The sequence below is a fragment of the Pipistrellus kuhlii genome, unplaced genomic scaffold, assembly GCF_014108245.1.
Source record: "Pipistrellus kuhlii isolate mPipKuh1 unplaced genomic scaffold, mPipKuh1.p scaffold_m20_p_4, whole genome shotgun sequence".
Classification (NCBI taxonomy): domain Eukaryota; kingdom Metazoa; phylum Chordata; class Mammalia; order Chiroptera; family Vespertilionidae; genus Pipistrellus; species Pipistrellus kuhlii.
This window is the reverse complement of record NW_023425540.1, coordinates 48,256,829-48,284,443: the sequence shown is the minus strand read 5'-3', so window position 1 is coordinate 48,284,443 and position 27,615 is coordinate 48,256,829. Positions and strand designations below refer to the sequence as shown.

Here is a 27,615-nt window from a genome sequence, read left to right as displayed (position 1 = left end):
CAAAAAGAAAAAGCTGGTAGCTCAAAAAAGACGGGAAATGTTTTATTTACATTTTTTCTATTAGAGCTAATTTTAAAAGTAACTAATTGGACTCATTGATTGGTTATTGTTGTTGTTGTTGTTTTTAAAGAAGAATGTCTCATTATCCATCTAAATGAATTAAGTAGCTTCTTCTGCTGTCGCTTTAGTATTCCAGAGACATGAGGATCCACCTCACATGCATCCAGTGGCTGGGTTTGGTTTCTAACACTGTTCTTAAGAGCAGTAACAAGTTGATTTAGTGTTTTGTGGCAGGGAGAGTGGAGGTGGTCAGAAACAGTTGGTTGTCAGAAGTAATTCTTTACAAAGTATCTAAGAAAGTATCAAAAAAGAGAAAGCGTTTTGAAAACTCTGAAAGGCTCTAGCCAGTTTTGCTCAGTGGATAGAGCATTGACCTGTGGACCAAAGGGTTCTGGGTTCGATTCCAGTCAAGGGCATGTACCTCCATTTCAGGCTCCTTTCAGGTTGGAGCTCATTCAGAAGGCAACCAATCGATGTGTTTCTCTCACATCAATATTTCTGTCTGTCTTTTGATCTCTCTTCCACTCTCTCTAAAAATCAATGGAAAAATATCCTTGGATGAGGATTAAAAAAACAAAACAAAACAAAAAAAAAACTCTGAAAGGAAGCATAGTTATTAAATTGAAACCATTTGAACATTAAAGGAAACAAAGATGAGGAACAGGTTAGTTTGTTGGAAAAAGCCACAAATTCACCATGAGACTAAAAAGAGAAAGATAATAAAAAGTGCATGAAAGCATTATTGTAATACATACTATTTTGCTCAACACAAATTATGTAAACCCTACAGGAAAGTTTTGATTAACAGATAATCAGTTACAAATAAGCTTAATTTTCTACAGAGAGAAAAATTTGAAAAGACAATTTGGAGAAAAGGGGAAAGTTGAATGACTCATTTAGTATAGTGTTTGGGGGAAATAATCAAGATTGGTTCATAGAAGTGCACATGTAAAGTCAGCGCATAGGCCAATGTGTACAGATCACCAACATTTTATAAAGAAACATAAAATAAAAAGAAGAAAAGTGTAGAAAGCTAATGTTTTGCAACTGCAAAAATGAAGGGTTCTAAAGCACCGAATGATTCCGTAGAGGAGGTTCCAGTAAAGGCAGAACAGCTGTGCATGTTCCGTTCCTGTTTGCCCTGGCACTGTGGCCCTCACCTTGAGGTTTAGAAATTGTAATGAGAGAAAACACAGTCTATTGTAATCAGAATGTACTTACTCCAGATGCTTCACCTTGAGGAGGAGTTGCGAGGAAGAATTGGTGCAGTGTGGGGGATGGAAAGTCCTTCCTCTGTCCCTCTTGAGTTTTTACAGCTGGACTAATGATTAAATTGGCACAAGTTGAGATAACAGGAGAAAAACCAATTTGAGGCATGCAAACAGATCATCAATGATGCTCAGAGAAATGATCGATGCAGCTTTTCATATCTTGCAGACAAAGAAATAAATTGTGAAGAATTATCATGATGAAGGAACTTAGATTTGGGTACTCATTAGTGAGGAATCTAAATTTGGGTTTGGGTCGTAAATTAGTAAAACAAACAAAACATGATAATTTTTTTTTTAAATACACACTTCTTAGCTCTGAATTCCCTAACTCTGGCAATAAGGATGTCTCTCATTAGACTCCAGGTGCAGGAATAGAACTTTTCACATTGGAGATTTATCTCCTGCTTTGAGAGAGAGAGAGAGAGAGAGAGAGAGAGAGAGAGAGAGAGAGAGAGAGAGAGAGAGAGAGAGAGGGAGAGGGGCCAGAGTTGTTCTTGAATGAGCTGTTTCTTAAGTAATTTTAATTCAAAATAATTGATATGCCATTGTGGGACATTTTGCATTGTGGGATATTTTGGGGTGCCTGCCCTATGCCCTGACAGCAGCTAAGCATAAGGTCACAGAGGACTTGAATCTGTATGTGCAGGAGCTTTGGCTATTGCCGACAATGTGGTTCCTCTCCTGCATATGGGTATGCTCGCAACTGAGTAGATTGTACCTCGAGCTATTTTGCTTGCTCTCTCTACCACATACTTGCTTGTGAGGATTGCTCTATTCTAAAGTGGCTTGGAATTCTAGAAGTCCATAATTTAGACTGTACTTTCTCCTGTTATATTGACTAGCAGGGGGGATAAGATCACAGGTGAGCTAATGGGACTTTTCCATAAAGTTAACAGATTAAGCCAGCACATGCTGCAGAAATACATCCTAGTTGACAGGCTAGAATGGCTTTTTATTTTTATTTCCCATGGCGAATGCTGACCAGTAAGAGAAGACTGACCTTTGAGGACAAAGGCAACAATAATAAAATTATTACTTCAGGATAAAAATGGAGGCATTTAAAATATATAGCATGTTCAGCCCTTAGACAAATATATACTAGTGATGTTAATTGTAGATCAAGAAATTCACTTAAAATAATTACATATATTTTAACTCAACAAATAGAGATTCAAAGTTGCTTATACTAAAAAGCCAGAAAAGCCTGTAACATTACTTTAAAGAAGAATGGAACTATACTTGTGTGTTGCCTGGAATGCAGTCTGACCACATTGTAAGTAATTTCCCTGTGATTCACTTTCTGGTAGAGCAGAGAAGTACTTCATTTTATGTGTTGTGGTAATGCCACACATTTTTCTACCAGAATGCTCATAGAATTTTTTAGAAATAAAAGTGTCCTAAGCTTGTTGATCAGTATATAGGATATTTGTTTTATGATTTATATATGTATGCTCTGTTTTATCATTTAAAATGTTTAAAGCAAGCTGGGAAATACAAGTTTTGAATGATAATTATCATTTGATTAATTCAAACATTGAATAATGTTTGAATAAGAATTGTATATTTTTTATAGAGCTCTTAAATATCAGTGCAAATAAATAAATAAATAAATAAACCTAGAGAGAAAAGTGGGAAAATGTATATCTTGACACTAATAACTGAAATTCTGGGTAGTTATCCTAAGGAACAATGCATATATTCAGGTATAGATTTAAGTACATGGTGGGATCTATGAGTCGTAGGGGGTGGGATATCATCAGTAAACATGGAGTGTATGCCCAGGACCATGCACAGTGTACAATTATGTGGTCCTTGGTCTCTGCCTAAAGTAGATCTTAATTCTCTGGATAATCACACATCAGTCACTTTTCAAAGGCTTATTTTCCAGAAAAGAGAAACCATGAAAAAACCATCTAAAGACAAAATGGCCATTACTTTAGCCAAGATCAACCGAGGAGCATTAATTCAAGGATTGAACAGCATATCCAGATCCTCCCATTCAGTGGCCAAACTCCTGCAGCCTCAGCTTGCTTGTAGACTTTTAGAGCTAAAGGGCATATCTCACCGCCTGCTGAGGGAAGTGAATGTACCAAAGCAGCCCCTATATAACATGCAGGTGAGTGAATGTTGCCTTTGCACGAGATGTGGATCCTTTTTATAGAAAATGTTTTGTAATTGCAAGATTTGAAAAATGTAGGACACATTTGGTTGTCCTACATGTAAAACAATAACAGTTGCATAAGAGAAATGAATAGTTGGGTCTTTTCCCAAGATATTATGTTCTCTGGTTTAAATCTGAAAGAAGAAGTAATGTGAACTGTTTTTTAATCTTATTTAATTGAATTATATGAAACTGTAAATTTCAGATGGATCATCCAAAATATAAGCCTACAAATGACTACTTATGTCAAACCTAAAATCCTACAACAAACCTTAAAAGAATGAGTGTGCTTGACTCAGCATTCCTGGCCAACCCTGAGATTCACTCTTAGAGAGTAACTCATGTCTAAATCAGGGGAATGGTGGTCACAAATTGGCCTAGAACTCCATTACCTGCAGCATTCCTAGAGTTGGGGGTTGGAACTCCATCCGGACCACCTGACCTGAGGAAGGGGAGAAGATGACTCCTCAAACAAAAATCTGGATTGGAGAAAGGGGAAAGGATGAATCCTCATACAAAAATCTGCGTTATTTTGCGCCGAGAAAATGGATAATGGACGGGATGGCTAAAATGAACAAAATGTTCATTATACAGGGATTTCTCTAACCAAAGATTTTGACATTTTCCAGAAATCATCAGATATTTCAACTAGGAACTGCCTGAGACAGCATTATAAAGAGCTCTCTTATAATATCTGATGTTTGAGAAAGTAAATGATTTGTGTTTGTGGTCTTTAGATCATCAAAAAGAAATATAGCTGACCTGTATTATTTTAAATTCCTATTGAAATGTCTGTCTGACTCTAATGTTTTGCCTTGACATTTCTTTTCTTGCATTATTCGACCCAGGGTTTTTACAGAAGATTGATGTAAAAGTGTCCTTTGAAGACTATTTCTGTCTTCATTATGAAATCATGTTTAAAGGGACTGTCCATTACATTATTTACATAGTCTTTCCCTTTGCTCCTCTTTGCTGTGAAGGATGAGATTTTTACGTCATTTACAAGCTAACAAGTTAGCCTGCCACAGTTACGCGTGCGCGCAGGTGCGCGCGCGCGCGCGCGCACACACACACACACACACACACACACACACACACTGACAGAGACACAGACTTGTGGCAGATTCACAGCAGTTTATTATTCACAGCTAGTGCAGCAACCAATACAGCATCTTGTGTCAGTTTTCTACACTCGGTTCCCACAGGGCAATGAGCTAAGAGCCAGATGTTACCTCTGTGTGTACACAGTAAGTTGCATCATAGGAGAGGACACCTGCAATTAGGAGATTTAGCCTTTTATATGGTTGCTGGTAGTCTGCCCAGTTTGGTGGAGTTGGGGAAGGAGGGAGAGAGAGAAAGGGAGAAGAGCGTATGTGTCTGGAGGGGAAGGAGCAAAGGCCTTTACTTTTAGTGCCTGTGATATGTCTTGGGAAGTACATCGCTAGATCTCTCCAGAGGAATATACTTCTTTCAAATTGTTTGCTATTCAACCATGTCCTTTTCTCAGAAGATCCAATCTGTACAGAACTGAGAGAAGTCCTTGGAGAACTGTATTCCCATACTCATGAAAATTCAGTGGCAGAAAAATAACCTCTATTTTCTGTTGAATTTGTGTTTCCTTTTATAGTAAAACAAAAACCACAATGTGTTTGTCATTTTGCCTTGATTGACAGTGAGCTTCACAGGTAAATTTAGAGCTTAGTGGTGATAGCTTATTCCAGGAACCTGAGATGAGAGAAACAGGTTGAAGGATTAGATGACTTATCTAAGGTCCATATGCTGGCTCTGACTCTCTTTTGACATCTGTTCAAGATCAACACCTATGCCATCTCTTCTCCTTTGTTCTTGTTCTAATTGTTTTAGGACATAGCTTTATTTTTAAAATCATTATCGATAAAAATTTTCGAAGTATGTGAAAGGTAGTTTGTCAGAAGTTTCATCAATATTTACCTGGTATATATGGCAGAATATTGTCAATATTCTGCCATATCTATTGTCAATATTCTGCCATATCTATTCTGCCATATCATAAGGCAATATGGCAGAATATTGTCAATATTCTGCCATATTGCCTTCAGAAATCTCTTTTATAAAAGGAAGTATAATTAGCCATCTTCCAATCCTGCCCCTTTTCCTTTCTACCAAATGTAATCATTATTCTGACGTTGATGTGAACATTTCCATGCATATGTTTATATTTTCACTACATTTGTATACATGTATTTTACTATGTATACTTAAAATTTACTAGTATATAAAAGGTATGCTGTACTTAATCATTTTGAAACTTCCTTTTTTACTCAAAGATTTATACATGTAGCTATGATTTATTATTTTACTTCTTTGGGTTAGTCTATTATAAGAAAAACAACTCACAGTTTATCTGTTACTAGACAGATGGACAATTTAGTTTCCAAATTTTTTGTATTACAAGCCATGCTTCAGTGAACATTCTTGTAAATAACTCCTCATGCATATGTATGAGACATTATCTGGGTGTATATCTAAAAGAGGGATTGCTGGGTCATGAGGGATGCATGACTTCAATTTTATTATCTACTAGAGACCTGGTGCAGGAATTTGTGCATGGGTGAGGTCCGGCCGCCCACCTCTATGGGGGCCGATTGGGGCCGGGTCAGTTGCGGGGGGGCACTGTGGGAGGTTGGGGAACCAATCAGGGCCCTGATTGAGCTGGTTGGCCGCCACAGTGTGTGTCATAGCAACCAGTCGCTCCAGGCGTTCCAGTCATTCCAGTTGTTCAGGTCGTTCCACCATTATGGTCCCTTGGCTTTTATATCTATAGATTGTCAAATGCTTTTTAGATTCAGTACCTTGAGGATCGTTGTGATTCTTGAATCTGAGGATAATTTCTTCAATTCTGAAAAATTCTTAGTCATTATTTCTTCAAATATTACTTCTTTCTCATTTTCTCTAATCTCTTCTTCTGGGATGCCTATTAAAATATGCTTAGAACCTTCTCACTTTATTCTTTGTATGTATAATGTCCTCATATTTTCCCTTTATCTTTTAAAAATGCATTTTGAATAATTCCCTCTTAGCTATCCACCAGTTAATCAATTCTCTCCAGTTGTATCTACTATGCTATTTTACTTATTTAATGTGTTTTAAATTTCAAACATTATACTTACCATTTCTAGAAGTTCTATTTGGTGTTGTCCTCAAACTTCCAATTTTTTTTCTTTTCAAAATGTCTTTTATGAGTTTCTTTTTTAAAAAAAAAATCTAATTATTTTAAACACACTTCTTTGTGGTTCTTTAAAAGATTTTTCTATGAGATATTTGGGGAATGCTAGTCTTCCTGACTACTGTGATATATATTATGTCTCACTCATGGTAGATAATTTCTTTTGTTGTTTTGTTTTATTTAACTGAAAAGTTTTTTTTCAACGGGGATTTTTTAAAATTAGAAATTCCTTGTCTCTTAGAACTGTTCCTGTAAGGATTCAGGTAGTGCTCCAGGGGTAGCAGCCCCTGGAGCCTAGCTTCTTTACTTTCTTCCTGGACTGGTGGGTACAGGTGTCCCAGTCCCGCCCTCACTGAGATTCCCCAAAGGCCTACTCCTCACCTCATGTGTATCTAAGTCTCATCTCTAGTCTCTTTATTGAAACTAAAGCCCCAGCCATTATTTCAGGGTCCGGTAACATCCCCAGAGTTCCTGGGATATAAACTCAGATACTTACTCTTCCAGATTTTAGTTTCCTCTTTGTTCCTGGCGAGGGGATTTCCTTCTTTTCTCCCCTCTCTTTCTCCCTCCCTCCCTCCTTCCTCCTTCCCTTCCACCCTTCCTTTCTTCCCTCTCTTCCTCCCTCCCTTCCTTCCTTGCCTTTTTCCTTTCTTCTTTTCTTCTCAGTTTTATATTACATTTTTGGTGTATGAATTTACATAGAATTTGTAGGTGGGTTTTTTGTGTGTGGTTCTCCATTAACTCTGCCATGTTGCTGGAACCAAATATCCTTCAGATTTGCTTTTTTGTTTGTTTGTTAACTCTCACCCACGGATATTTTTATTTTTTTCTGTTGATTATTTTAGAGAGTGAAAGGAAGAGAGAGAGGGGTAGAGAGGGAAGGAAGTGAAGTGGGGAGAGGAGAGAGAGAGAGAGAGAGAGAGAGAGAGAGAGAGAGAGAGAGAGAGAGAGGGAGAGAGAGGGAAAGAAACATTAGTGTGAGAGGGACACATCAATTTGTTGCCTCCCACATGAGCAGCTGGGCAGATTGAAATTGCAGTTCAGGCCCCAAGCCCTTGACCAGGAATCAAACCCAGGACTTTATGTCTGAGGACTGATGCTATAACCACTTAGAAACACCAGCCAGGGTATGTTTTATTATTATTTTTTTAACTTATTGATTGATTTGAGAGAGAGAAGAAAGGGAAGAGAATTGAGTTGGGGTGGATATTGAGATACGTTGTTTCACTTATTCATTGGTTGATTTTTGTATGTGCTCTGACTGGGGATCAAACCTGCAACTTTGGCATATCAGGATGACACTCTAACCAACTGAGTTACCCTGCCAGGACCCAGCTTTACTTTTTAATATATTTTATAAATTTCAGTATAAGATGGTTGAATTGATTTTGGAAGTAAGTAAAGTATAATTCTACTTTTTCATTCATTCAACAAATATTTTTGAAAACCTGACATGTAAAATCATTAGCTTAGGTAGTAGGCATTCATAGATGTCTTGTCCTGGGCCTGTGAACTGTAGGTGTTATAGGTAAGCGAGCAATGCTAGTAGATTGTAGCGATTACATCATCAAAAGGTGCAAAGTGCACTATGGAAGCATCAACAAGGGGCATGTCATTCCAAAGAGTAGTCAATGTAGGTTTTCCAGAAGGTGATACTTGACCCGAGACTTGAAGTAGGAGAAATTAGCCTTGCAAAGGGAGAATCATTCCAGGAAGAGAGCGGTGTATATTAAGATGCTGAAGCAATCAAGAGCATACCTTAATTAGGAAGTGTAAGTAGTTTTAAATGGCTGAAGTGAGAGAAGTGCGAAAGTACCAAGTCAGAGGTTCCTGGGTCCTTGAGGGTAGGAATGAGGAAGAAGCCTTACTTGGAGAATATGCATTAGCTAGATTGTAGAATCAGAATTGCCACTGAGAGCAAACTAAGTTGCATCAAGGAAGAAAACAACATACTGTATCTCAAATCTGAAAGTCTCAGTCATGACTAAAAGAGAAGTATGAACAGTGAAGACAATGGCCTGGAGAGTCAAAGGAACAACAGAATAACATGGGCGGTGTGGAGATCAATGGATTGGTGGATGGTACCAAAGTGTGTCAAGATGTCAGTGGCATAGCACAGAGGAGCTATACCAGCCCTGGTACACTGCGTGGCTGCCGTTCCAATGCGATGGAGTTCAGCTTATGCAGAGTGAATTCCAACATGGATTCTTTCAAGATTTTCCAGGCTGCTTGTATCAAGGTGGAACTTGTGGTGTACAGAAGTAAAAGGAGTGAAATCTGGAATTACTTTGCAAGATGTGCTTTTGTGGATGCATGGAGGGCATCACTTTATGTAGGAAACAGCCTCATTAACCTATGTTTAGGTACATTCAAAGACCCTCTTCATGTGCTCCGTCTCATCTCTGATGAGAGGATGGTACCCAGAGAACCCTGAATGATCCTACCAAAACTCTGTTGAATATTATGTAGCTGGGAACACCAGTCAGGCAGATTGTCTCCCTTAAGAACATAAAGGAGTCTTTTCATTAGGACACTGGCTATATATCTCCAATGACATATTCAAAGATACTGTGCCAAATATGAATTACCCAAAGACCCAACTGATACAGGTGACCTGAAGAGTCTGGTGGCATGTTGTGACATGAGCACAGAGAGTTTGGGTTAGGAGGTTCCCGCTGGACGTCTTGTTAAAAGAGACTTCCTTGGCACCTGGCACTTGCTTTGCACCTTTGTGGGTGCCGAGTCAGGTTGCTCCTCAAAACCTTTTAGGTTCTGCAGGGCTGAGGTTGTACTAATATATCTGCTAGTTTCTATAAGGGGCTCAGGAATGGAAAACCAAGTGGAGAATATCCTGATGGTTTTCAACAGTCCCAGCACCAGCACTCATAGAATGGTGCATCTGCTAAGCCCTGTAAGCTGCCCTAAGCTGCAGTGACCTAGATAATCAGCTTTGAATGCTGACTTGGGCCAAGACACGTCAGCTCCCAGACATAGTTGTTGACTTTGGCAGGCCAAGCAGGGCCACAGAACCGGGAGCACTTCCGGCATTAGAGATAACTGTTTCTACTTTGTGCAAAGGGAAGCAAGCAGCCTCTAAAAGGTCTGTGCCACACGTGAACCCCAGAGACTAGTAGTGCTTTTTCCAAGATGAGGGTCAAGTTTTTCTAAATAAAGTTGACTCCTTACCCCCAAACCTCTGGTGTAGACTACAGTTTTGCACTTAAAATACAAGCCTTACAAATAGCAGGCACTTCTGTAGGTCCTTGGATGAGCCTGCCATGAGGCTCTCTTGGGTGGTATAATTCAAGACCTGAGGAAAGGGACCATTCCTGGAAAGCAGAACTACTGAAATCTTGAAGACATAATTCTCCAGTTTGACCAAGAGGGTGGGGATATTTGAACTTTTACAGGACCACCCAATTAAGAGCTTATTTGAGACTAGTGTTAACACAGGATATTAATACTAGAATAAACAAAGTCAAATAACTTCATTTACTCTGTGGACAGCTAGTATCATTTCCTGTGCTCATGAGCATTGTGAGTTGCTAAGCAAAGACATGGCCATGTAACTTTCCCAAACTTATAGGAAACACTTTTTTTTTCTGGACCTATTAACAGTAGTCAGTATCTCTTTCAACACTTACTCGTGAGTCACTGAGTTAGTTTTCCCTATTATTCCCCTGGTATCCCTCACCAAGATGGTTTTGGACAACATAAACTAAGTGGGACCTGGTAATACTCTAACCTTCAGGTTACCTGTAAGTGGATCTTTATTTTCTAAACTGCTTATAGTTAGTTTCATTTTTTTGGTGATTTATCCCATTACTAGTGAAAATAAGATAAACACAATTCTTTTATGAGATGAAGCAGTCAAAATTATGTGGAGGAAATTTAAATATTGAAATGTTTTTACTGTTGAAGCATCCATATATCTTATGTAGTAATATTTCCAAATTAAAAAAGTAAATATATGGACATAATGTTGATATGAAATACTTGTAAATATGCAAAAACATAAAATTAACAAGTTAAGATAAAATTTCTGAAATAGGCCAAGACCATCTAAATAAATGCTTCAATTTACCAAATTTCTCTTTATCTCAGTCTTACCATACACTATTCCTGCTCATAGCATGCCAAAGATGAAACAGGGTAGGTTATATTATGAAAAACATGTATTACAAGTGAGTCATAAAATTGGAGAATGGCCACTTGTCTGTAGCCATGAATTTTGGAGGAAATGTATTTTCTACAAGGATGATTTGTCAAAGGAATAGCAAGTATTTATTAAAAACATTAAAATGGTGAAAAACTGACCCTTAGGCAATATACAGATTCATCATTCAGAAGCACAATGTGTATCAAATACATAATTTATTTTGAAACTAATCTGTTTTAATTACCTTTAGGTGAAGGACAAAATCTAAAAGATGCATTCAAAGAGTGACTTATGCATTCAGACACTTCTATTTTTCTTAAAGTATATTTTATTGATTTTTTACAGAGAGGAAGAGAGAGGGATAGAGTTAGAAACATCGATGAGAGAGAAATCATTGATCAGCTGCCTCTTGCACACCCCCTACTGGGGATGTGCCCACAACCAAGGAATATGCCCTTGATTGGAATCGAACCTGGGATCTTTCAGTCCGCAGGCCGATGCTCTATCCACTGAGCCAAACCGGTTTCGGCCAGACACTTCTATTTTTACTGCATATGGCTTACCAGTTATTAAATACGAACCTCTCACTTGCATTTATATATTCACAAACTCATAATCTTTTATTCTGCTAGGAGGCATTTTGTTAGAGTGTATCTGCTTTCCTTCCTAATGTCAGCATCTGCTCTCTATTAGTATAACATCTCCTTGTAGCCTCACAGTGGAATTCAAAGGCATGCTATCGTTTTGATTCTTCCACAAAAAGAAAATAGCAACAGGTGCTTTATTTCCTGGAAAATCTTTTCAGAAGCCAGGAACATTGGGAAACTTTCCAGAATGACACATAGAATGAGGGGGCTAAAACTGCCCCTACCTAACAGTATGTCGAAGAGTTGGATGGCCTGAAAGGTAGGGAATAAGAAGGGCCTCCCCTCGCCAGCCATCTCTTAGCTACTAGGCTAGAGAGTATTTTTGCTTCAGCATTCCATAAATCTCTTAAGAAATAAGATGGCAGTTTTGTTCACTATTCAGCAGTGGCAGCAGTAAGAAAAAAGAGAGTTTACTATAACAAGTACTTAGAACAGGACCTGGTACCTGGTGCCACGAAAACACATTTGAAAGGGCTGCAATATACCATTGAGTAGAGGTAGTGTAATTTACCTAATCATTCTATCATTAATTGTTCCAGTTTTCCAATGTTGTAAATATCTGTTCCTTGTATGATAGTTTGTGTGCATTATTTTATCCACTACAGCCTGTACCTTTTGGGAGTTATTGAAGCCATCAAGTAGCTCAGCTGTAACTTCAGAGGCCATGGTGCTGCTGATTGGGAAGGGAATGGTTTTCCTAATGTCCTCATTTTATATCCCACTCCCACTCAAGGCAATAGAAGTGGACTATGAAAGTACAGCTCCCTTGAATCAAATATGTATTATTATTGTTTTAGGCAGGGACACCTTCTATTACCAGAAGGTGGAAACATCTGAGAGACAAACCCATTACTGATGTAAACTTTCTCTTAGTTTCAAAAAGCATGCTGGATGTGAGCACAGAGCATTTCCTAAAGCTTAATGATCATCTAGGAATAAGGCTGGCCTTCAGCAGACTTATGATTAACGTTTCCAACCAGGTCATTAATCTCTAGGAAATGTTCAGTGTTTCGATTACTGTTTGCTAAATTGAAGAAATGAATAATGTAGTAAAGGATGATTACATAAAAGTTATTCTAACATGCATGGCAGCACCCCCTAGTGAACACTTGGTGTATGTTGGAAAAAAAGTTAAGGTTTTTATTTTTTATTATTTGATCTTAAGGAGGGAGGGACAACAGGAGGGTGGGAGGAAGGGAGAGAGGGAGGAAGAGAAACAGAGAGAAACGTTGATTCTGGTACAAGGAAAGAGGCTGTGACCAGCTGAGCCACACCCCTGGCCCAGGGCTAGGTTTCTAAAATCGATACGTTTCTTTGGGTGAGCAAAAGAAAATATCTTTTTACAAAAGGAAAAAAAAAAAAAAAAGAAACTAATATATTTTTAGAATGTGAGAGAACCCAGGTAGATCTAAAGTGGATGACTTTATTTGGGGGGGGAAAAATACATAAATTCTCATTTTTCAATAACACTGTAAAATTTAACATTGTGACATTGAAAACTTGTTTTAACAAGAAAACTCTCTTCTGTTTTTGCAGATCAGAAAGGGTTCTTTGTTTGATATCATTTCCTTTCCAGCAAAGACTGCTTTAACTAGCATAATGTATGCTTCATATGCAGCACTAATTTATTTGGTAAGTTAAGCAAAATTAAATATCCCTTTTGTTAATTTTTGTTAAAGTATCTTCTTATTTTTCTATTGGGAATTACCCATCCTTTTTATTTTTGATTTGTACTTGAAAAATATATTAAGAACAAGCCCTCTTTTGGTTATATATGGGCAAATTTATTTTATTCTAGGACTTACCTTTTCCTGTTTTATCAGTGTGTTTTAAAATGGAAGTTCTTAATTGTAATATAATTTGGTTTATTAACTTTTTCCATTATGTTAAGAGATTTAAATATATTAATTGGGAAATTTTTACCTAAACCAAGGTCATAAAACTCTTACTTCTGATGCAATCTAGGAGCTTTATCACTTTTAGGAAATGGTATTAAGTAAGAAACAATTTTTTTCTCCATGGATATCTAATTGAACAGACTCACTTTCTTGGTGAAAAAACACCCTTTTACTATTGCCCAAGAACACTTGTTGTGTTCTTAATCAAGTGAACTTACATATGTAGGTATATTTATAGACTCTCAATTCTATACAGTTGATCTATTTCTCTTTTGTACCAATTCAACACTGTGATTTACAGAAGCTTTATAATAAGTCTTAATAATTGGCAGAATAAGTCCCCCTTTCAGTCTGTGATCATGGCATCTCTATTAGGTCTTCTTTAATTTATTTATTTAGGTCTTCTTTAATTTATCTTAATATTTTATGGCTTTTTTGTTAGATGTCTTGCACATTTATGTTAATATTTTTATCATATTGAAACACACAGTAATAAAGACAAAAATTCCCCATAATCTAGACTCAGTGCAGTCCCAATTCAAATATGAGCAGGTATGTGTAAGTTGAATAGTTAATTAAAAAATTTATAGGGAATTACAAAGAGTCAAGAATACCCAAGAAAACTTTCTTAAAAAATAAAGAACTTGATTTTAAACACATATACAGGTGTGTGTTTTTTTAAAGAACAGAGTTTATCAAATAAATATTTTGAAAATGTTTTAAATTTTTGAGATGTATTCAATATTTTTAATGTGAATTTCAGATAGAATACAAAAATTCAGCTAGAATACAAATACACTGCAAAAAATGGGTTGGATGAAATAGCTATGTTGAACAAAAACAAAAAAAAGAAAAAAAAAAAGCCTAAAACCAAAATTAAACTGTAATGTCCCAAAGGCTTTTGAAATAATCTTACATGATTTGTCATGCTATCAGCTTTCTAAGCAGGTAATAGAAACAAGTTTAGTAACTTAAAAAGAAACTTTACTTTTCAATATTTTTTCATTATTAGACAGTCTGTGTTAATGCTGTTCTGGAGAAGGTAAAGAAAATTTTCCAAGAAGAAGAATCTATAAGGCAAAACAAAGAGGAGAGCAAACATCTTAGAAAAGCCTTTTCTGAGCCTGCACTTTCTGAACCTATGTTTCCCAAAGATGAAATCAAAGCAAAAACTTATTTTTCATTACTGGATCAGCCAAACAATATTTCTGATTTTCCTGATGATATGCTGAGTAATAAGATCCAAGTTTTACATTCTGTGTTTGACGAATCAACTGAAATAAATGAATGAACTAATCTGAACATGAATATCACTTGAACAGCTTAAGATTTATCTATGTAATAACATTTCATCTGACAAAACCAGGAAACTAGTTTTCATATACTGACTACTCTGCTTTTAAGAAGAGTGGGGAGGAACTAGTAAAATGTCATTCTCAAGTGTTTATATGGTAGAGAAAACAAAATGAATCTTGGTGTAGAATATATTTATGACTATCTGATTATTTTTTAATGAATATGAAAATTTACCCTTTGGTGGGTTAGACTTTATGCTTTGGTTTATAATATAGGAGTATGCACAATACATTTATGTTTTTATTAAAGACTTGTTTTAATCTTTCTAATTATTTTTCTGGGAAGGAAAAAAACCTTCTCTATCAAAATGCTACACTTTTTTTTTTAGAGACATTTTTCAAAGAATGTTTGTTTTCTATCTACAGGCTGGATAGTTTGAGTCTGCCTATTTCACTTCTTTTGTAACTCATCTGGTAAAGTATGAATATTTTGCAATTCATAGATATCAGGAATTTATTATAAAACAGAATGTTATTTACAAATCTGATGAGAAGATTTCTGTATATGAGGACAGGACTTGACATGACATTTTTTATTTTCAGATTAGAGTAACACATCTAAAACCAGAAATCAAGTCCATATTACTCATTGTGGCCACTGGATCCTGAGAGGGAATGCTCTGTAAGTGAGCCTGCAAACTAGAGCCGTGGCTTTGCCTGTAGGAGGTACTTTGGTTTGTTCTATGCACTAAAATTAAAAATGTGCCTGGTCATTGGAGGACTGGCATCTGATATAATAAGCTGGGATATGTCCATCCTAGAGGTGGTACAATTCCTATACCTGGTGAGTAGCTACTGCCATAAACAATATTTATATAAAGCTCAAGCCTGGCTTTTTAGTAGTGTCTGAGAAATGAGTAGCAAGTGTTGTATTACCTCATGCTACCCATATTCCACCAGAAAAGGAAATCTTATCTAACAACAGAGTAATATGCAAATTGACCATCACACCAAGACACAAGATGGCTGCCCCCAATGTGGTCAAAGATGGCTGCCTCCATATGGACACAAGATGGCCTGCAGGGAAAGGCAGTTGTGGGAAGTTGGGGGTGACGAGGCTAACAGAGGGCAGTTGGGGGAAACCAGGCCAGCAAGAGAGGGCATTTGGGGGGAGGGGGACCCAGGCATGTAGGGGAGGGCAGTTGGGGGGACCCAGGCCTGCAAGGGAGATCAATTTGGGGGAGGGGGACCAGGCCAGCAGGGGAGGGCAGTTGGGGGGATCACGCCTGCAGAGGAGGACAGTTGGGAGTCAGCAGTTCTGGATTGTGAGAGGGATGTCCAACCACCCATTTAGGCCTGATCTCAGTGGGATGGGGCCTAAACAAGCGGTTGAACATCCCTCAAGGGGTCCCACATTGGAGAGGGTGCAGGCTGGGGAACACCCCACCACCACACCCCCGTGCACAAATTTCATGTACTGGGCCTCTAGTGTAATATATTCTATGTGCTGTCAAGTTTTAGATCACCAGCACCTCGGGAATCAGGCAACCAGAACAGCATTGGCCAAAAATAACTGGCAGGGTAAGCCATTTAACATCAACTTAGCAGAAAGGATTCTGAGGAACAATATCCTACATTTCTTCCCTCTGTAACATTTACATGAAACACTTAGTTGTACATACATGCACAAAGTTCTCCAAAAATAAAAACAATTATTTGAAAATTGCATATAGGCATTCAAAGTACTTTAGCTCACCGAATAGGAGACGTCACATCTCCCATGGCCGGCAGCAGCTGTGTCTTCCTATGTTGAGATTATCTGTCTTGACCAGAGAAACTGAGCCAAGACTTACGTGGCTTTGATGTCTAGCACATTGATAAGTTTCTTATTTTTAAATTCAGCATTTCTGGAGGCAATTTTTAAGTATAAAAAAGTCTGCTATTTACATATTTGAAAAGACAGAAGTTAATATTTAAGCATTCCAATGTATTTAAATTTTACCTTAAAAAGTAGTAACAACAACCAAATAGGAGAGGTAGGAAATATGTGGAGGTATCAATGAAACAAGAATGGAAGACTGCTGAAATTGCTGAAGTTGGGTGATGAGAGTTTATTATATAATTCTGTATACTTTGTATAAATTCAACTTTTCCATGATAAATAAAATCTGCTACATCAAATAAGGAGCCCCCCTCCCAATTTTCCTTAATAGATCTGATTGTATACATTTTCTTCATTTTAGTTCAAATTACCTTCATCCTTCTTTAAGTGCACATTCCAGACCTATGCATTTTATAGTCTTCATACTCAGTACTTGTGCTATTGAACCTATCAAGAACTGTATGACTTTTAAAGATAAGTAATGTGCCTATGTTGGAAAAAAAAATCATCTTTGGTATTGAAGCAAGGTTATTTTTAAAACATTTATACTTTTCATTGCCATATGATTTTATCAGGAAGGAGTCTTAATTACTTTGAAGTTTCCAGTGGCATAAAAATCAGAGTCATACTTAACAGGTTCATTAGAAAGAGTCACATAAATTTTCCCATTGTCCACTGTCACTGTATGAATCCTTTGCTTTATTCCTTTGGAACACCACTTGGGTTTTGCTGATGGGTCTTTAGGATTTATAGATTGATATAGTCCTTCTCCTGTTGCCAAAGTAATTTTGAATTTATGCCAGGGGCAAACTACACATGGTCGTCCATCAAAATCCTAGGGAAGGAAATAATTGATTGAATAGTTTGCTATTTCCAATGTTCACAATAAACCTCAGACTCAGAACGAAATCTATTGCAGAAGAACCAGGTTAAAGAACAAGACGACTTTTCTTTTTCCTTCCCATTTAGAAATTAGTATCAGACAGGATCTAATCTTAGCAGTCATCACATCATCCCTTTTGCTGTTGATGAGAATCCCAGTGTGTTAGAGCTCTGCCAGAGATTACTAGCTCAGCGACTATACCTATTGCTGCAGATAAATGAGAAAACTATATTAGATGTCAGTGTTACTTCCTTGACAGAAATGAGGCAATGGCTTCAGATGCTTCTTAAGGAATTTTTCACTAACTCTGGAAGAATGGTAAGCTTCAGATATAATTCAAGAGAGGTTACTAAAAGCTTGAGTGCATATATTAATTGAAGAACAATTTATGATCCAAAGTAGTCAATTCTCAATTTCTTAATTGTATTAAAACAGTGCTTCTCAAATTTAAAAGAGCACAGGAGTCACCAACATTCTGTTTAAAGTCAATAGGCCTAGGGTGGGCGCAAGATACTGCATTTCCAAGAAGCTTCCAAGTGACACATGGAACATACTTTGGTCTATGGAACATACTTTAAGTAGCAAGGTCTTACAGTTCTCTAGGTCTGTCATGGTCTGAAATTGGGAGAAATTCTTCCACATTTATCAGCACCAGGTGCTTACATTTTTTTAAACACTATAAGTGCTGGAATACTGACATTATATCCCCAGAAAACTGTTAGAAAAGATTCATATTTTCATAAATTATAAATTAACATAATTTTAATACACATGTCCTTTTACATGAGGACATGAGGGCAGGTGGGGAACTAGGTATATATGAAGTGTAGAGAGAGTAGAACACTATGTTTAAGATTATACTTTGTACTAGTTAGAGGGAGAGAGAGAGAGAAAGAGAGAGAGAGAGGGAGAGACTGTGCGGGCTATCGGTTTCATGAAATAGAAAAACATAGTATTCCACAGCATGGCTATTCGTAATTTATTTAAACTGTTTCCTATTGTTAAAACATTTAGGTTGTCATCATTTTTAATTACAATAACTAATGCTACAATGACCATCTATATACATTTAAACATTTGTGCAATTATATCTGTAGGGTAAATATCTCAGAGTGCAATTGCTAGGTCAGAAAACATACATAGTTCTCACATTTATCTGTGAAATGGTTTTCTTTACATTGTAGGGCTGAAAATTCCTAAAATATTAGTGATTATACTAGAAGCATTAAAATATAGTGCAAAGACAAATGTAAATTACTTTTTACTACAGAATGAAATAAGAATATAAATAGAAAACATTTGAGTTTTTTTGAGACTAGATTTAATCTTACATACCTCTATTTCTCCCAAATGTAAAGGTCCTCCTGAGTCTGAAAAGAAATTGAGTATTAAATCTAGTCACTGGAAATTTTGATAGTTTTGTTGTTAGCAAACAAATACAAGATTTACAAATAAAAAATAAAATCTTACGGTAACAGCGAATATCCATAGCATGATATTCTCCTTTGTGATAGAAAATGACCACTTCTCTATCATGGACAACAGCTGTCATTCTTTCAGATTTCTTAATGTCCTCTTCTCTGCCAACATAGACAGAAGAATATTCTTCCTTCATTTCAGGATCTTGTTCAGGGCTACTAAGATCCATGCTAGCTGAACCAAAAAGAAAAAGAAAAAAAAAAAATTGGTAAGTGGCCTTCACTAGTCAGACTATATCTTAACTCAGAGATAATCATATTGTAAGAGCAGTCTGATTTCTCTGAAACTGATAGAAGCATTTTTGTAGCTATATAATACATTTTAAAATACTAAATTACAGTAATGATTTTGAGTTACAGACTTTTAAAGCTTGCCAAAATTAGGGAGGACTCCTCACTTTTAAAGCTGGACTTGTATTAGGTTCATTTCAGTGTGTAAGGTGGATATTTCAGAACTCTTAAAACACAAGACTAAAGTTTCACTATCCTTTTATTCTCGAACAAACTCAATGCTAAACAACATTTGGTTGCTATCCTGTTGAGTTTAGGACTTCACGATAGTCTGGGTAGTCTTCGACCTCTGGGTTGAGGTGTATTATCCCTCTCCCCCCTTCTTTATGTATTGGTGTTGGGTGTATAGCTCAGTGGTTAGACAATCATAATTTACATGGTGTTTCCCTCAATATTTCCAGTACCTCAACTGGCACCATACATAGGTACACAATATTTATTCACTATATTTCCAAACACCAGTTCTCGCTTTGGGTCTATGAGTCTGTTTCAAGTTTGTTTGTTAATTTATTTTGTTCTTTAGATTCCACACGTTAAGTGAAATCATATAGTATAAGTCTGATGGACTTATTTCACTAAGCATAATACCCTCTAGATCCATCCATGCTGTCTCAAATGGTAAGATTTCATTCTTTTTTATGGCTGAGTAATATTCCATTGTAGATATGAACCACAGCTTTTTTATCTACTGCCCTATTGATGGGCACTTGGGATGCTTTCATAGGTTGGCTATTATAAATAACGCTGCAGTGAACATAGGGGTGCATATGTTCTTTCAAATTTGTGTTTTGTGTTTCTTTGGATAAATCCCCAGAAGTGAAATTACTGGGTCGGTTCACTTGGTTTTGCCTGGCATGGACAGCCAGCTCTTACAGAGCAACCAGACTATTCTAGCAGATGGGTGTGAATGAACACTTTTTTCTTTCTTAAATTAAGAAATTGTCATTAGTTTCTCCTGCCTCATTTGGGCATTCAAAGAGATGACTTCTCTTCAGTTAATTTACAGCAGTATATAAACTCATATTGCCAAACAAAGATTTGGAAGCATTTGCAGGTATTATAAATAGATTTTTTTCTCATCCCGGATATTTAGCCTATTTCTTTGAAAGCAACCCTTTCAAGGACACCTTCTGTATATTTTAAGAACATAGTCTTCAGGCCTTCTAGTAGTTTCTCTAAATACTTATTTAATCCTATATGGCTGACTAGAAGTTTGAAAATGTTAATAAAAAACAGAGCATTGGCTCATTTAGCTATTTAAAAATTTTGAGGTATAACTGACATACAATATGTTAGGTTAAGGTGTACAACATGATTTGACATATATATTGTGAAATGATCAGTGCAATAAGTCTAGTTAATACCAGCAGTATACATAGTTATGGAATTTTTTCTCTCTAGTAATGACAATTTTTAAGATTTACTCTCTCATCAACTTGCAAATGAAAGGATAGCTCATTTAAATAATAAATTCAGTCCTGGCTGGGTGGCTCAGTTGGTTGAAGTGTCATCCCAGATACCAAAAGGTTGTGGGTTTGATTCCCCCTCAGGACACATACTTAGGTTTTGGATTTTGATCCCTGGGGAGTACATGGGAGGCAAGTGTATATCGATGTCTCTCCCTCTCTAAAAAAATAAAAATAAATCAATAAAAACATATCCTCTGGTGAGGGTCAATTAAAAAAAAGTTCATAAAACAGAAATGATTAAGAGGTAAAATATCTATGTGAATGTGTAGAAATGAGCTTTAGATAGAAAGGATTTATACACCACTATTTTGAAGTTAGTTCTGTGCCATAAGGAAGGTAGATATTAGAGCCTGAGCTCCAAAATTGAAGTATAGGATGAGGTGTGTGTGTGTGTGTGTGTGTGTGTGTGTGTGTGTGTGTGTGTGAAGAAGCAGGAGCTTTAAGTTCAAAGTATAAAGGAAAGCATTATTACACAAATCAAGTTTAGGGAATTACAAACATGTCAGATTTGTGCTCTGACATTAGCGTTGTTAAGCTTTGCTCTAATTAACCTAGTTCCTTTTTTAAAGGATGGGAAAAGCACCTATGCTATTTTTGAAAAATTATTTCGTCATAATAAAAGCAAAAAAAAATACAGTTGTTGTTTTTTGTTTTTTTTAAAAGCCATGATTTTCTGAATACTACATCTCTAAACAGTTTGGAAGCTACCCAAAGTACACAAGTTGCTCATGTGGTAGTAATTACTTCCACAGTGTTGGGCGAACATGCAGCCCTTTATCATATTTTGTGACAGGACAGAAGGGCAATAATGATAAGAAAAATGGAAACAGAAAGATGAACTGAAAGGGGGGAAACAGGCTGAAGAAAAAGCAAGAAACATGGAATTTGCAACACATTTCACCAACAAAGGATTAAGATTCAGAATATATGAACTATATTTCAGAAAGAAAATGCCAAATAATCATAGAAAAATGGGCAAAATATAGAACAAACATTTCACAGATGAGAAAATCTGAATGGCTTTTAATCACACAAAAAGATGCTTCACTTTACTAGTAGAAAAATTTAAAAGAAGTGAAAAGCAAAGTAACATATGTGATACTATTTTCTACCCAATAAACTGGCAAAAAAATCATACCAAGTATTGGCAAGGATACAGAGCAACTAACTGATAGTGTGATGACATCAATTAGTGCTCCCACAGCTTGGCATTACCTAGTAAAGCTGAACATATTCATGACCCAATAATCCCACTTTCTGTGTATTATAGAGAAACATTCAGAGGTACACCAGGGGACATGCACAAGAAAGGTTACAATAGCAAAATTGGGCAGGAAACAACTCAAAATCAATCAACAGTGAAATGGATAATTTATTATTATTATTATTCAGTCAACAGAATGTAGCAGAAGTATGGCTATGTCAAGTTGAATTTAAAAAATATAACTTTAAGTGGAAAAAATATTTTTATCAAATGCAAAAACAGGCAAAACCAAAAACATTCATGGACACTGTATAAAGAGTAAATTTATAAAGAAAAGCAAGGAGATGGTAAATACAAATGTTCTTAAACATCTCAAAGTATTACATTTAGTCTTATATTTAAAATTATTCTTTTTCAAGTTTTACATTGTATCCTACTTTATAATTATGACCCAACTAATTCAAAATCTAAGAAAAATGGGATAAAATGGCACTTTCTATCCTTAGAGAATGTGCCTATGCATAGATCATGAATGGACTATTTGAGAATTTCATACAGCTTATTTCAAAACGTGGCATTAGGGGAGGAAATTAATAAATAGTTCTATTTCTTTTTCCAGGCAAAAGTTAGAAAGGAAATACTAGTATCAAGCAAGTAACAAAACACATGAGATGTGGAGTAGCATCAAAGGTTAAATAAGTTCTCTCCCATTCCCAAATAAATGAGAGCCAAATACAATCCTCCCTCAAGTTTCAGACCCTTAGAACATGCAGTCTTTGCAGGATTTTGCCCTCAATTAAAAAAAAAAAAAAAAAAAAGTAACTGTAGTGAACTTTCCAGGGGCTGATAAGAAATGAACAGAGAAAGCTGGGGCTAATGATAAAGGTTTCTGAGAACTATGATCATAGTCTTTCATTTTGCTTAGGAAACTATTATCTCATCCTTCAAATAATTCTTCCCTATATGCATCATAAATGGCTCTTTATTTATTTATTTATTTATGATATCTGGTGACTATAATTAACACCCATATTATTATTAACCATATTGTGAATATAGTTGGTCCCTTCAGAGAACAGCTTAAGAGTCAATGTATTCACCTTAACTACTATTACTTTGATGCACTATTCAGATGCTTCCACACATTTCCTCTACTTTGAATCAACTTTAAGATAGTAGAATCTTAACTGGATAAAAAGAAAGTGAAAAGTTAAACAGGTTACGCAGTTTGCAGGATAGATGAGGAAGACGTCTTTCTGAAAAAAAGTAGCCATTTTGTTCCACAGTTCACTCTTTGGGAAATATTTCTTTTTTTGACTCGTGCCTAAAATTGGGTTTGTAAAGGTGTTGATACCACATAAAATCACAAATTAGCTAAATGGGTCCCAGTGTCTATTAGCTACCTTTCCAGCATAAGGAATCCATTCAGATTACATTAAAAATAGACAGTAATTCAGTTTCTATAAGACACTGGAGACCAAAAGAGACACGAGATTAAAGGAATTTGTTATTCCTCTCGAGCACTGAGCACAATGCTTTTACTAAGTCTGGAGACATGGTCTACATAGTGTCAGAATACATAGCTCCAGGTGTCACCTCTGCTTTTAGGTTCAGAGAAGAGAAATATCTTTGTGCCATCTCTGTGGATGGCAGAATAATAGATGAAACTAGTGATCTTTCAGGGCGTGCCAATGGTTGGGCTCTGGGCGTATGTGACTTCATTAATCTCCACAAAACCCAGCGATACACTGTTCCAGACCAGAGAACCAAGGGCAAAGGGCTCTTTTTAAACAAAAGCTTCCTCAAACTCACAAAGGGGCAGTCAGGATTCAAACCCAGATCCTATGAGTCTACATTTGTGAACGTGGAAATATAAACCTTACCCACATCCTTGTGAATCTGCAAATATAAACATTACCTTTTCATACCAGGCAGCCAGGTAAGGTTTATAAAAACACGTGGCCTGCAAGTAAACAATCTGAAAGGTACCAAACCGTTTAACACAGTAAAAATCTCTCTCACCATATGTATCACGACAGATGGCGGCCCTCCTTATTTATTTATTTATTTAAGAACGCTAATGTGTAAGAGTTGTTGCCAACAAATGTTTAAAATAAATAATTTCCCCCAATAATTTAATGAAGTCGCACCGCCGTTATGGAATCGGCTACCAGGGCCTGGGATATTAGGAGATCACCAGGTGAGCCCCCTGGGATATTGGAAGGAAGTTCGCCAGGGGAGCCCCTGGGATGTCGGAGGGGAGATCGCCAGGGGAGCCCCTGGGACTTGAGAGAGGGGAGATCGCCAGGGGAGCCCCTGGGATATCGGAGGGGAGATCGCCAGGGGAGCCCCTGGGATGTCGGAGGGGAGATCGCCAGGGGAGCCCCTGGGACATGAGAGAGGGGAGATCGCCAGGGGAGCCCCTGGGATGTCGGAGGGGAGATCGCCAGGGGAGCCCCCTGGGACATGAGAGAGGGGATCACCGGTGAATCCCGCCTCGGCGAGGCCAGGGGCCCCGGCGCCGCAGGAAGGGCAGCCGGTGTTCTGCGCGGGGCCCGGCCGTGCTCCGGCTCCGCCCGCTCCGGGCACAGGCCTTCACGCTATGGGACATTTTAGTAAATGTCTGCAGTCCCGGCGGGGTCCACCGGAGGTGGACGAGCAGAAGCCGAGGCGGACCCACCGCCTGGGGCTCACAAGGCGGGGGAAGCGGGGACAGCCGGCCGCCAGCCCACGGAGGCGGCGGCGCGGGCTCCGGGTGAACCCGGCGTGTGGGCCTCCCCGGGCCTGGCAGGAGCTGCCCCGGGGTTAATGGTTAACCGGCGCGCCCGGGGAGACCGCGGTCCGCAGAACGGCCGCGGGGAGGAGGGGAGTAAAGGCCACTGGACAGCACCCCTCCCAGCTCCGGGCAGCCGACGCCGCCGACGCCGCCGGAAGTCCGAGCCCAGGCCCGCCTCCCAGCCGGAAGCAGCGGCCCCGGGATGCCCGCCCCGCCCCACGCCCGGCCACCAGACTCCGCGGCCGGAACGGAATTTACCTTCTGGTCCCCGCTTCTCCCCGGCGAGAGCGGCCGCCGCGGGCCCCGCGAGAAACTACTGCGAGAGCCGGGGCGCCGGCCGCCGGCCGGGCGTCCGGGGGCGGGGCCAGCCGCCCACGTGACCCGGCGCGCCCGCCTCCGGTTCACTGCATAGCGGCTGCGGCCCAGCCCTCTGCCGGGACCTGGGAGCCAAGTCCTGGTAATCTTATGTCTCACAAACGTAGGTGGCATCCCTTTATTTTGTTTATCTCACCCACATTTATCCACATTTAAAATGCACCCAGCGATCTCACTTCTAGGGATTATTGCCCCTGTAAAAACATTTGCAAACTTTTAGTCACAATGCATGGAATCCCTTGATAAAGATGCTTTATTGCAAGGAAGAATGAGAATAGCTAAATGATCACCAGCAACGGAATGGTCACAGGAAATAAACAGTGGAGACAGGTGAATTGCTTGTAGCCATAGAATACTATGTGTACCCTCTTTAGTGGAAGAAATTGTTTCTCGAGATACAAATACGTAGGTATGTACATAAGCTTTTTCTTAAAAAATAAAATAACTGGGTTTTTTTTGAGGAATGAGGAAAGATTTTCACTTTCATATTTTGAACTCTGCAACTTTGTTTTTTCTCTTTATACTTTTCCGAATTGAAAAAGCAACAACGACCTTATACTTGTGTTCAAAAGTGGGAGCTAGATGCTGGGATAGTTTTTTGTGTGTGTGTGCTTTTTTAAAGCGTCCTTGACTGTCTTCTAATGCAGTGGTTCTTAACTCCGGCTAAACTTATTAGAATCACCTCGGGATATGAAAAAGTCCTGATGCCCAGACCAACGAAGTAAAAATCTTGAGGGGGAGAAGGATACATTTTTTCTAACTTCCCAGGTGATTCCAGTAGTCAGGTTGAAAACCACAATCTATGTGTAATATCCTGATACACTGATCGCAGATCCTTGAGTTGCCAATAGGGCCTTGGTCTGCTGAAACCCAGAAGCCTTTTCCATTTATCCCAGAATGCTATGCAAATGACTTTTTTTTTTCCTCTGAGCCAAAACATGTAAAAGATTGAGAAGCCCAGAATAATGAGTTTGCTTACAATGTCAGTTTCTTCAGATTTTATTATGTTTAGTATAGCTTTAGGGTGATAGTTGTATTTTATGGGAGAATTTCCAGTTTGATCTTTGGTTTCATTGATTCAAGCACAAATTAAACATATAGTTTTGAAGAATTGCTATACCAAAGTGATAATAAAATATATTTGGATTTATTATAATTTACATTATCTGTTAGCAATCCCAAATTATTTTATTGACACGTGGAATATGTAAGTAGTCCTCAGTTGGTGTCACTGAAGGACTAAGTAAGGTTTGCTTTTTCTAATGAAAAGTTATTTTTTCCTTTGGCATAAGCTGGACATTAAGATAAGGCACATCTTAGATCCACTGACCTTAAATCTGATTTTGAATAAACTGAAGACCTCAGTAGATATACATGAATATATACATATACAAGAATGAGAGAGAAATGGGATTTTTTTTTTAAACCTCCACTGAAAGAAATAATGTGAGTAGTCATGAAAAGGATAAAATGCTTTGAAAACTGTAGGCTAAAAACTACCTTTCTCCCCTTCTGAGACTCACTTATACAAACACATGCACACAAACACATGCAGTGTAGGCATGCTCATGAATTAAGAGCAGGAGCCCGTGAAGTCCATTTGAAAGTCATTACAGTTCAGAATAAAATTAATGATTCATGCTGTCATTTTACATTTCTTTTCCCCCCTCTTCCTTCCCCCTTTTCCCCCATTACAACAGTTCCAGCCAGTGTAGGATCAGCTCCCACAAGGTCCACCTAAGGCATTTGGAGGCACTTTCTTCCTAACTTTCATTCTTTCCTTCCCTACTAGTGACATCTAGTGGTAACCATGGGCATGAGTTTTGTTACCTACCACAGAAAACTGCCTTTTCTTTTGTGATTTTCCTCCTCAATATCTTTGCAGATAGTGTCACTTGTCTCTTCTCACCTTTGAGCCTCACTCCTCTGGTCTGAGCACCAGGCTATTTCTAGGCAGAGGTTTCCAGGACTAAGTCCTTCCTCTCAGAAAGGTTCAAAAACTGCCTTCAATCCTAAGCCAGTCTTGTCTTGTGAGCTAGTGAAAAAATCTGTGCGCTGCCAGTTTCACTACAGGGAAGTTTTAAGAATATCCATCAATCTGGATTTCCTATTCCTTCAAACCAGAAAAAAAGATAACATTGCCCTTATTAGTCCACTGGAAGTCCGATGATGAGAAAGTGAGGGTGGCTTTAAATGCCACCTATCTGCTTATGACTTGTAAATGGAAGTGCACAATATTCATACCTGCCTGATATTCCAACCTGGGTATTGTGGCAGAAAGAGTGATGCTCACCAAGCATCCCATCTACTGCCCCATGTTTCCCAACCCCACTTACACTTGATTGAGACCTAGTGACTAGTTTTGGCCAATGGACAGTGAGTGAAAGTGCACCTTAGACTTAAGCATAGCAGAACTGATACAAGACTTCTCCAGTCACCTCCTTTTTCTGTCACAACAATTGACATTCTAGACCAGCAGTCGCCAACCTTTCAGATTTCATGGACCACCGGTTGGCGAATGCTGTTCTATTATAGATGGTAGAGCCTTCACCAGCCTGGGT

At 38.1% G+C, this 27,615-nt stretch overlaps 2 protein-coding genes across 9 annotated transcripts in view; one reads left to right on the top strand and one right to left on the bottom strand.

Annotated features, from left to right (window-relative positions):
- The window catches only part of SPATA9 (spermatogenesis associated 9), a 48,239-nt gene extending 33,234 nt beyond the window's left edge, over positions 1-15,005 (top strand). For 4 of the 5 annotated variants that reach the window (XM_045571767.1, XM_036411009.2, XM_045571768.1 and 1 more), the window contains 3 exons: positions 3,220-3,447; positions 13,040-13,135; positions 14,414-15,005. In XM_045571767.1, the coding sequence (XP_045427723.1) occupies positions 3,220-3,447; positions 13,040-13,135; positions 14,414-14,692 (603 nt within the window). In that variant the 3' untranslated portion in view covers positions 14,693-15,005. Of the gene's footprint in view, positions 1-3,059; positions 3,448-13,039; positions 13,136-14,413 lie in introns of those variants that run through there. The other variant, XM_036411008.1, reaches the window with a different exon arrangement.
- Positions 124-25,092, bottom strand: RFESD (Rieske Fe-S domain containing). Of its 4 annotated transcripts, none has more exons than XM_036411012.2 (5): positions 24,938-25,092; positions 18,932-19,114; positions 18,797-18,831; positions 1,296-1,381; positions 124-351 (listed from the first exon to the last, which is right to left on the bottom strand). In XM_036411012.2, the coding sequence occupies exons 2-5, from the start codon at positions 19,107-19,109 to the stop codon at positions 327-329; spliced, it is 324 nt and encodes a 107-aa protein (XP_036266905.1). In that variant the 5' UTR covers positions 19,110-19,114; positions 24,938-25,092; the 3' UTR covers positions 124-326. The 4 variants fall into 4 exon arrangements, with proteins under 4 accessions (XP_036266905.1, XP_045427725.1, XP_045427726.1 ...); XM_045571769.1 differs by lacking the exons at positions 124-351; positions 1,296-1,381 and adding exons at positions 4,610-5,217; positions 6,642-6,717; XM_045571770.1 differs by lacking the exons at positions 124-351; positions 1,296-1,381 and adding an exon at positions 10,680-11,120 and having other exon boundaries at positions 24,938-25,091.
- Positions 25,093-27,615: the final 2,523 nt, after the last annotated feature.

What these genes read in the sequence shown, in the direction of transcription:
- RFESD (XM_036411011.2), bottom strand. Translation starts at nt 19,109, where the DNA reads ATGGATCTTAGTAGCCCTGAACAAGATCCTGAAATGAAGGAAGAATAT. An exon ending in TATGGATATTCGCTGTTACC is followed by an intron (nt 18,832 to 18,931) that starts GTAAGATTTTAT and finishes ATTTCTTTTCAG; the next exon opens with ACTCAGGAGGACCTTTACAT. An exon ending in TACATTTGGGAGAAATAGAG is followed by an intron (nt 17,414 to 18,796) that starts GTATGTAAGATT and finishes TTCCTTCCCTAG; the next exon opens with GATTTTGATGGACGACCATG.